The sequence below is a fragment of the Scaptodrosophila lebanonensis genome, unplaced genomic scaffold, assembly GCF_003285725.1.
Source record: "Scaptodrosophila lebanonensis strain 11010-0011.00,11010-0021.00 unplaced genomic scaffold, SlebRS2 tig00000053-arrow-pilon, whole genome shotgun sequence".
In the NCBI taxonomy this organism is placed as follows: Eukaryota; Metazoa; Arthropoda; class Insecta; order Diptera; family Drosophilidae; genus Scaptodrosophila; species Scaptodrosophila lebanonensis.
In genome coordinates, this window is record NW_022060548.1 from 6,338,340 (window position 1) to 6,348,992 (window position 10,653).

Consider the following 10,653-nt stretch of genomic DNA (forward strand, 5'->3'; position numbering starts at 1 on the left):
AGTAGTTGTAGCTCTTTTTATTCTCCTTGCTAGTTAACATTGGTGTAGTGCTGAGTATGGTTGGCCCTTTCCAGGCGGGCCGTAGCTCCTAGCTGTTCAGGGCCTTGTCAGTGCCTTGCGAGGTGGTTACTAGCCAGTGTGGCTTTAGTCCATTTAGTCAAATCCAGTTAATGTGCCAGCTTAGCTGTTGCTAAGCCTGCTCTGTCTGTCTCTTTGTTGTTCTCATCCAAGTGCCAGTCGGCAACCAATTGTGGCAGCTTCGCTTTGGAGGCATGCCTCAGACAATTGACTTGACCTTGGTCCTGACTCGGGCGCTTGGCGGTAAAAATTCAAACAAAATATCACTACTACGGGGGCGTAGTCGTGTTTTCAAAATGCTGTCCACAATACTTTGCTCACTTTCTGTACCATTCATCAATATGCAAATGCACTGTACGCACATTTTGGGGCACTCATTTGGGCGCACCGAGGGCGGCCTGTGCGGCTGCTGCAGCGGCGGCGGCAGCGGAGGCGGATGGGGGAACCCCCACCATGCCGGCAGCAGCGGCTGCTGCCAAGCCCACCATATCGGCTTCATGCATCGGTTTCTTCTTCAGTATACTCAGATCGTTGACATTCTCGAGAAATGATTTGTGGGCCGAGAAGACTTTGACGCTGTCGAAGTCTTTCTTCAGCTCCTCAATGTCGCGCTTCTGTTTGGCGCGTCGATTCTGGAACCAGGTGATCACCTGGGCGTTGGAGAGACCCAGAGAGGCGGCGATCTCATCTCGATCGGCGGGTGACAAATACTTTTGGTAGAGGAAGCGTTTCTCCAGCTCAAAGATCTGATGATTTGTGAATGCGGTGCGTGACTTGCGCTTCTTTTTTGGCTGCGGTCGGTTCGAGAAAATGTCCAAATGGGATTTGTCTGCAAGCAATGAGAGAAAGAGAGGAGATTAGCTGGATATACATAGTAAATATTTATTTATATTTATGTGTGTGTGTGTGTGTCTGTGGTGTTATTCATAGTCATTGGCATCTGCCGGACCGGTTTGTCGTGTTAAATATAATTTTTAATTGCTCGCAAGTGCCTGTCATTCAGTCTAACTGCTTGGTGGAGCGTGTTGGTCAGGCAGGTTGTTAATTAAGACGCTTTGATTTATATATTTTAATCATTTAATTGCAAACGTTTTTCCAAGCAATTGCGCACCACACACGTCTCCAGCTTAACTCTGTCTACATACATACTATATATACATATAATTTAGTTGTGATTAATTGCGCGCCTCATCGTGGGCGTTATTGACTTTACTGGCCTGTCTAATGACTCTGAGCTCAGCTCTTGCTTTTATGCAATCCGCTCATTTGTCTCGTTTGCTCGTTGATTTATAATTAATGCCAAACAACTATTGACACATACAAATCAGTTTTAAGTGTAACGCCGACTTGATGAATGAGAAAACATATGGCATATATACTTATACTATAGTACTTATGGCTTACAATACTTGGTTTCGTAACACTTTCAGGGTAACGTTCACGTTCATAAATTTATGCGGCTACTGTGTCTTCAAAGAAGAGGCTTCCAATGTTCGCTTTCAACAGCTTGGCTACATAAATATTTATTTCAATATGCAGGTAAACTAATTTGAAAACCTGAGACATTTGTCGACCGGTTTCTTGAACGCTTCACACCCGATCTCAGCGTTTGTCAGACAAACTAGCACGACATTAAAAACTAATTAAACGCTTCGACTAAATTAAATGCATACCCACTTATATTTGAAATACAAACGCATAATTTCGTTGCTTATCTGGCTCGCCAGCCGTTTTGTAACCCAAAACGCATTAAGCACTTGAGTGAGTGAGTGTGTGTGTGTGTGTGTGTGTGTGAGAGAGAGTGTGTGTGAGTGTTTCTACACCCCTACTTTATGCAGAGTAGCTGTATTTGTTTTTATCACAAACTCATTAAGTAATGTTTGTGACTTATCTACACACACACACACGCACACAACACACTCTCAAAAGTTAGGGTATGCTCTGAAATGTGTCTGTCTGCCACTAATTTGTGCACTTCACTTGGCTCTGGCCGAGGTCTCACGTCTCCGGTCTCCGGTCTCCGGGGCTCGGTCTCAGGTGTCCACTTACATAAATTTTCTCTGCTTAATTTAAGGGGTGGTTTGTTTTGGTCGCATTTGTCAGACATTTGGACAGACATCGAAGTTACTTTCACTGCAGACGCAACAATCTGTAGAAATATGTTTGCAGCACATCTGAAATTTGAGTTGCGGCAAGTGGCATTTGATGGATGCGAGAAATGCAGTTCTAGGTAACCCTATTTGGAACAGTTGCTACATTTTTATTTAATGCGAGCAGTTACAGAGAATTCGGACAATCCAGACGACAGAGTGTCTGGCAAAATATGGAAAACATCTTCAAAATAATAGACTAACCATGAAAGATTGAGTCTTATACTTATGGAGAACATTTTCAAAATAGTAAAATGGCCATGAACAATTGAGGGAGGAGGTGTGCAAATAAGGCTTAAAACAAAGATTTCATTTTCCTAACTTATAGCTTCTAATACTTTTCTTTATATTGACTGTACTTTTTATTCGAAAATATCAGAAAATCTGTAATTAATATCTACTTGAACACTAAATCTATTGAACGGTATAAAATTGTTTCATTATGTCGCAGTTTTCTATTAGTTTTATATTTATATGTTTTCCTTCTTATACATTTAAATAAATTTAAAACCATTATTATATGCTGGTATGTTTCGTGAAAAACGTCAAAATAATTTCAATACATTTTGTGAAAAAACAAATATTTTCAAAAATGGGTTAATTGTTTTTTGAAAAGAAATCTCATTTGGCAAGAAAATTTTTTGTACGGCAAAAGAAAATCTGCCCTTTGAAACAAGAAAATGTTTTCTAATAATTGATATTATAAGTTTATGTAAGCAAATGTTTCCTGTAAATGTTCAAAAATTTAACTTAAAATTGGGTTAAATTTTGTTAAAATACAAATTTCCGTTTCCATTTGTGAAATTCTCGGGTAAAAGAGCAAATTTTATCCCAAGTCAAGTCAGGCTTGAGGTTATATTGTCCCGAAACAGCTGATTTTTATGTTTCATAAATTCAATACATTTTGTGGAAAAGCAAATATTTTCAAAAATGGGTTAAATGTTTTTTGAAAAAGAAAGAAAAGAAAATGTTTTTCAATAATATATATTATAAGTTTACGCAACTGTTTCCTGTAAATGTTCAAAAATTTAACTCAAAATTGGGTTCAACTTTTATTCAAAATAACATTTCCGTTTCCATTTTCGAAATTCTCAGGTAAAAGAACAAATTTTATCCAAAGTCAAGTCAAGCTTGGGGTTTTATTGTCCTGAATTATCTCATTTTTATTTGAATGAAAATTAAATATAGTTATGAGTTGAGTGTAGAAATAATTGCCTCGTATTATTTCCAGTTCGAAAACTTCAACTGCGACTTGAAAATATTTATATTTCGTTTATGCATTTGTCAAATAGTTTATAGTCAGCATCTATTTATTAACAAGTGGCATCTAAAAATTGTATGTCACTCCTTAATGTGATATATTTAGATCGGGGAATGTGTCAATGATATTAATGTGCTCGCTATGCTGCTCGCAGTGTAAGCTGCAACTAAACATATAGTACTTGTACTATATACATATTTGATAGCCACACACAGATAGGGCGGCGTTGAGCGACAAACGACCACGCACGACTACGGGTACGCTATCTAAGCCAGCGAAGAGCAGCACCAAATGTTTTCACTACCATCATAAATATTTCGTTTGTCTTTTGGTTATACAATACGATAAATAATATGATTATACAACAGCGACACTCTATTAGTTGTCACTGTTATTTTAAGCATATTTACGACCATTTGGCTTTGGTGGCAGTTGGCAGTTGGTTGTTGCCTGTTGGCACTTGGCAATTGCCAATTGGCATGTTAATTGCTCACACACAAAGGCCATTAAGTATAGTAATGCATTCGTTGATTCGTTCGTTTGGTAATTGTTGCTAATCGTTGCAGAATAGACACGAAAATATTCATACATACATACGAGTATATACTAATATATATAGTATGTAAGTAGTATAAGTACTAACAGTTCATATTGTGCGGGTACAGCCATTAAAGATGAATTGCCATGAAAGCACTAAATATTCAGCCTTTGCTGGCTATGGCAGGGGCAGAGAAGGTTGGCAGTAAAAAATAACGCCCACTTAATGCTGCAAATTAGTGTCGATATGGTTGACTCTGAATCTACATTCAGATATAATTTTCGTCAATGACATCATTCATCATTACTGACTCTGTTATGAGCGATCGAAATATAGTATAACCTTAAACTTGTGAAAAGTTTTCTTTCTGTGTACTTTTTCTTTTGGCACGGCTTGCCAATTAATTAGAAACAAGCCCCACTAAACGCCAGACTGGCAAGCATTTCAATTAAACAGAAATACTTGTACTTTCCTAAATGAATACAATATTTGAATGGCACTCACACACACATACCGCATTTCAATTGAACATTGTTGCAAATAAATTGCTTTTAGGCTTTATTGGATACATTTTTAAAAGCAACCTCGCCAAGCGGGAATCGGGACATTTGTCAAAATATTTGGCAAGGCAATGAGCTCGAAATAAATGAGCACAGAATTAATTGGAGTGTCAAATGACACATCCAAGGCAGAGTTGAATGAGTCAGGGTATTAAGAATCAATAAAGCCATATACCATATAAATCATTTTCAAATCGTAAATACAGCAGTCGGCGTATTAATGATTTCATATATAAATACCTAATGCGATGGGAATTGAAAGCTCAATTAAGTATTTGAAGTACCTCAACAATATCTAGTATAAGCTTTTAATTAAGTGAAATAAATGACCCAGTTGTGGCCTATTAATTAATGACTAAGTCAATCATTTGTGAAATCATGGACTAATAAAGAAACTTTTACTAAATGACACTATAAATTGTGAAAAACAGACATACCTTAAATTCATAAAATAGTAATTTATCTTTTCAATTTTGAAATGGTTGAAAAAGACACTGAATGAGCGACTTAGAAATCTCTCTCTCTGTCAGGACTATTATTACTTATACGAATATAAATGCTTGAAGTTTTGTCTTCTTTATCCTGCTAAAGAAATGTTGAGTCTTTTATGTTTCAATCAAATTTCTTTCTTGAGGGCAAGCGATCATATTAGAGAAACTTTTCTTAAGATAAAGAAGCAATACAACAATACATAAGATATATAAATTATTAAGCTGTTTGAACTCTTCAAATATTTAAAAATATAGAACAACAACAAGCAAAACAAAAACAGATATCAGGAATGATTTTGGAAAAACTTGAATATGCTCCTGAACCTATTTCAACTTTGTTTTGTAAAATAAATAAGAGTAAATTATACAAGTATTTTTATTCAATCAAGCAATCGTAAAAACTTCAAACTGTTTTTTTTTTCTATAGAGTTGAAAAAGACCCAAGAATGGTCAAAACGACAAGCTCGCTTTATGATATTTATCTATCCTCAAGTTATTTTGAAATTTTTCTAGTTTTCTCCCGTTTAGATTCAAACATCGTTTTAATGGTTTGAAAAACAATCTTGAGATCTAAAACTAAAGCAAGTTAGATTACCAACTTACTTAAAAAACTTAAGCAAATATTTCTATAGGGATGTGATATGGTCGTTGGTACTTTTAAAATAAAAGGAGTAGCCTGATGACTGAACTTTAAATTATATCGTTATTTAAATTTTTCGAAACTTGTTCTCAAATCGAATGATATAGTATTTCCAAACCCTGTCTCAGTTCTGATTCCCACCCAATTTACTTAAATATATATATATACTTGTATTTTTTGAATGCAATGCCCTTCTGCGAACTTACCTTGCGACTCATCAAAGTCCTTGGTTGTCATCTGGAAGAGTGCGTCCAGTGGCGTGCCATTGGCCTTGGCTTTGGCCACAGCGGCGCTTTGTGCGCTGGATGTGTTGCCCGAGGCGGTGCCAGTCTGCGGACTACCCGCATTGGCCGAACCGCCGGAATGATGACGTTCCCGCTCTGCATTGGTTGCCGCAGATTGGGGGCTGTGGCGCGAGGCGGCCGCAGCAGCCGCAGCTGCCTGCTCTGCGGAGGAACGAACAATCTCTGGTGAGCAGCAGTCGCTGGCTGCCGAGCTGGAGCGATCCGAGCCACTCTCCGAAGGTATAATGTCCATGCCCATGTGACGCAAAAGTTGGGCCTGGGCATTGAAGTGCTCCTGCAGCTGGCGATGATAGTCCAGGGCCAGACGCTGCTCGTAGTGCAGCAAGGCGGAGGGTATGAAGGGACGCACCGGCATTGGGCCGAGCAAATGGTCCCAGGGACGCACAATTTGGGCGCCAGGCAGCAGCATGGCTGCCGCAGCCGGATGCACATCGAGGGGCTCGCTACGTGGATGGAGGAGGCCAGGTCGGGCAGCGGGCGGTGCCAGCACAGTGGGCGTGGCAGTCAAGGTTGGTGGCGATGCGGATGAAGCGCGTTGCTTCTCATGCCCCAAAATGTCGGCAATGGAAAAGCTTTTGACGCCCTCTACGGTAGATTTGGTGTTGGCCGATGCGGTGTTGGTGCCACTGCTGCTGTTGTTGTTGTTGTGGTTGCTGGCTGGCGGCGATTGTGTGGCGCTAATGCTGAGTGCAGTAGCTGGTGGACTGGGTGTGTGCTCCCTGGGCTCCGATGAGGATGAAGACATGCGCAAACGTTTCAGTGGCTGGAAGTAGTCCTCCGGCAAACTGCCGACGGCAGAGCGTGTCAGGCCGGCGGCCACCGCGGCCGCGGCATGTTGCTGCATCAGCAGCTGCTGCTGCTGGAGAAGATCAATGGTGGCGCTCCTCGCCAGCGAGGGCTGCGGTAAATGGGGATGCTGCTGTTGGTGCAGCAGCTGGTGATGGTGATGGGCGGCGGGCAACGGACTGGGTGCACCACCGACGGAGATTTCGGATTCGGCAGGGCTGGCCGGTCGCATGGTGGGCGGACAGAGCATTTCACGAACGACGGGGCAAAATTGCGATAAAATGTACGTCGGGGTCACTAAATAATGTGTCTTTAGAGTTAATGTATCTTTAGAATATTTGATAAGATTTATGTGTAATGTTTAGTTGGCTAATTGCGAACAAATGTACGTCGACGTCACTTGATAATGTGTCTTTAGAATAATGTATCTGTAGAATATTTGAGAATATATTGTTAAGTTGGCTAACACACGCGGTATTCGAATGGAGGAGCGGACAGAGCGGACAGCTCGTGCTCTCACTTCAATATCAATCAAAGCACTAAACAGTTGGCGTTCAATTGTTGGCCTTTTTAGCGGCGCCTTGCACTTTGGTTCACTTATGGCTTGTTAATAAATCTCTGACGTGCAACGAACGACGAATACAAACGACGCGATCCCAATAGCAATAGGAGGACCTCTCAACTCGACGCTTCACAGTCAACTGTTCGAAACTAGATTGAAGATTGGTTTGCTAACTAGACATGTCGATATTTCTTCAGTTCTTTTGCTGCGCAACCCGCAGCTGCCTCTCTGCTGCTGCCGCCGCTGCCTCTGCTGCTCGTCTCTTTAACATCGTTTGCTCTTTCAGGTTTTCTGTGCGTCGTGCTCGTCGTGTCTCGTTTGTCGGTGGTTAAACTCGGCAATCAAATCATAACTGAACAAGAGAGAATGTTACGCTCGACGCAAGTCCGACAGCGAGATACTCTGTACGCATTAGTATTAGTATTAGTTCTAATATTAAAGAGAAAGAAAATATATATTAAATCAAGTAAGAATTTAATTGTTTCAAATACAAAATTCTTTATTTATATTGATACTCAAATATAAACTGATTAAAATAGGCGTTTTTCGGGATTCAAAAGGGAGGATTTGACTCGCAACTAAGGTTTCAATTTGTATTTTAGTATAAATAGTTTTCCTATATTGTTTTGTTCCAATGATGGAAATAGTACAAGCAAACTTTATATATTTCATTTATTCAGAAAACAATTTTTATAATTTTGTGTTTGTAATTTTAAATATATAGTATAATAAGTATATATGTATGTATAATTTGTTTTAAAAATTGTTAAATAGAAATAACTTTTATTTGAATTGAATTGAATTGAATTATACTTACCTTTAAGAGTTCTCATTAATTACAGATTCTATTCAAAATTTGAATTTTAATCTTACCATAATAACAAAAAAAAACATAATATTAAGTAAATACTGTACCAAATTCAAGCCTAGTGAAGTATTGCTGTAAGCATATTTTTGGTAATAACTTTTCTTACGAATAATCGCTTATGTATTTATTTTGAGGTCGGGAACACATACATTCCTGTTACATGCATTTGCAGAAACCTAATATACTGCTTTACCCTTCGGCTATAGGGTATGACAACAAGCGGTGGCGGCGGCGTTTACAGCAGCGACGTCACGACGTCGTTGTTCGCTCTCTGTGAGAGGCCAAGAGCCCAACCAGTTTTTGTGTTTGTTGTGCAAGTGGAAGTGGGATGGAAGTAGTGGCGGAACTGTTCGCACGAAAGCTGCGCCACCACCAATCCGCTGCTTGGGCAACAACAAAAAATAGCAATGGTGGCATACGTAACGGTAATTATGGCGTTCATCATGCTTGGCGCGTGTGTATTGGTGCGAAAGTGAGATAGCAAGTGAAGGACAGACAACGAGTGGCAAAAAACTCCACACGCTCCTCAGTTTGTAACGAGACTGTATTTAGTATTTAGTCGAAAAGTTTTCACAACTTCGGCTCTGCTGTTGCTGTTGCTGCTGCTGTGGCCGCATAAGAAGAACAAGAAGCAGCTGCGGCAGCGACAGCGACGCGACTGAGACCTCTTCATGCCTTTTAATGACGCCAGCCGTGCCTCCAGCATTGGTCTCTGCTGCTGTCACTCCTCCTGCCCCCTCCCCCTCTCCATACAACTGCCGCTGTCACTGTTCTTGCTGCCATCATCGTTGTCCGTTGCCCGTCGCCTGATGCCTGATGCCCGGGCGCGTTTAATTGTCAAGCGTTTGCAATTAATTTGCTGCAAGAAAAACGTACAATTAATTTGGCTCGAACGACAAAAACAAAATAAAACAGAAAATAAAAACTAGAAACGTTTTCATGAAACACTCGCACATACACACACGCATAAAAAAAGAAAAAATAACGATGTGCATAAATTTTAGACGTTTTGAAATTAATTAAGGACCGCACGGGCATGGGTATGAAGTTTGTTTATAACCATGGAGCTGGCACTTTTGTATAAACAATGTGAAGGCTTTTCAGTTAGCAGCGCAATCTCGCGGAACCATTTTTTAAATCAAGCTGCTCCGCCAGCAATGAAGGTAAACGTATGTGCCTGTCATGGTTCAATAGATTTTGGATATTTTTATACTCTGTACATGAAATGTACAAGAGTATATTAGGTTTGCGGGAGCTGAAAAATGTAACAGGCAGAAGGAGGCGTGGCAGACCCCACAAAGTATATATATTCTTGATCAGCATGACGAGACGAGTCGATCTAGCCCTGTCTGTCTGTCTGTCCGTCTGTCCGTCTGTCCGTCTGTCCGTCCGTATGAACACCTGGATCTCAGAGACTATAAGAGATAGAGACACCAAATTTTGCACAAAGATGCGTTATGTGTGTATTCTATACGAGTTTGTTTTATTTTTTTGATTTTCCCCCCCACTTCCCCCCTATGGGGGTTTTCCCGATTTTCCATTCGTATAATCGCCTATATCTCGGAGACTATAAGACCTAGGAACACCAAATTTTAGTCCCAGATGCCTTATGTGAATACGCAGAAAATGTATATTTTGGAATTCCCCTCCCTCCCCCCTCTACCCCGCAAATCGTAACTCCCGTAATTCTTGGAATTTCGAACTAAAATTTTGGAAATACCCCCAGTTAGTTATTATGTGTCCGTATGCCAAATTTCATTATGATAGACCGATTTAACAAGAAGTTATAGCCATAAATATATTTGCTGATGCAGCGCTGCTGCAGCGCTGCTCAAGCGCTGCCCGCGGCTGTTGTTGATGTTGCTGTTTGGTTGACTGCGAAAATGCTTACACAGACACGAATTGATGCGCATAGGCATACATACACTCACACAGACGCAATTGCTATGTAAATGTGCAATTATACACCCTTTACGTGAGTTCGAATACCGAGAGAGGTAAAATCGATCAAATTTTTTTTTTTATTTTCTTAATTTTTTTATTTTCTATAATTATTGTAAACATATGTACAGAGTATTTCAAAGTCGGGACACCCGACTTTAGCTTTTTTACTTGTTAGCTTTATTTTTTTAATTATTTATAAGCTTTAGGTATATGATCAGAATTATATATATATTTCTGGCGTGCGACGTATTATATATGTATGTATATGTATGGGTTTTCTTTATATATTATTTCTTATTGCATAAAGAAGGCAACAAATTCGATGCATTTTAGAAACGTACGGGCCTACAGAAATACGGACAGACAGAAATCATGATTATGGGTCGCTAACTATAACTACTTTCTGTTACAGAGTATAGATTCTGTTACTTAATTAATATTAATATTACTTAATTTGCATTTGGCTATCA

The 10,653-nt window shown here is 39.8% G+C and overlaps 1 protein-coding gene across 1 annotated transcript; it reads right to left on the reverse strand.

Moving 5' to 3' along the window:
• Positions 1-452: 452 nt before the first annotated feature.
• LOC115623879 (homeobox protein Hmx) lies at positions 453-7,059 on the reverse strand. The gene is made up of 3 exons (XM_030518429.1): positions 6,075-7,059; positions 5,925-5,993; positions 453-907 (listed from the first exon to the last, which is right to left on the reverse strand). Exons 1-3 carry the CDS (start codon positions 7,057-7,059, stop codon positions 453-455), a joined length of 1,509 nt encoding a protein of 502 aa, XP_030374289.1.
• Positions 7,060-10,653: the final 3,594 nt, after the last annotated feature.

Coding starts and splice junctions, on each gene's coding strand:
- LOC115623879 (XM_030518429.1), bottom strand. CDS start 7,059: ATGCTCTGTCCGCCCACCATGCGACCGGCCAGCCCTGCCGAATCCGAA. Junction 5,994..6,074: donor GGAACGTCATCATTCCGGCG/GTTCGGCCAATG, acceptor CTGTGGCCAAAG/CCAAGGCCAATGGCACGCCA. Junction 908..5,924: donor GGACTTTGATGAGTCGCAAG/GTAAGTTCGCAG, acceptor CATTGCTTGCAG/ACAAATCCCATTTGGACATT.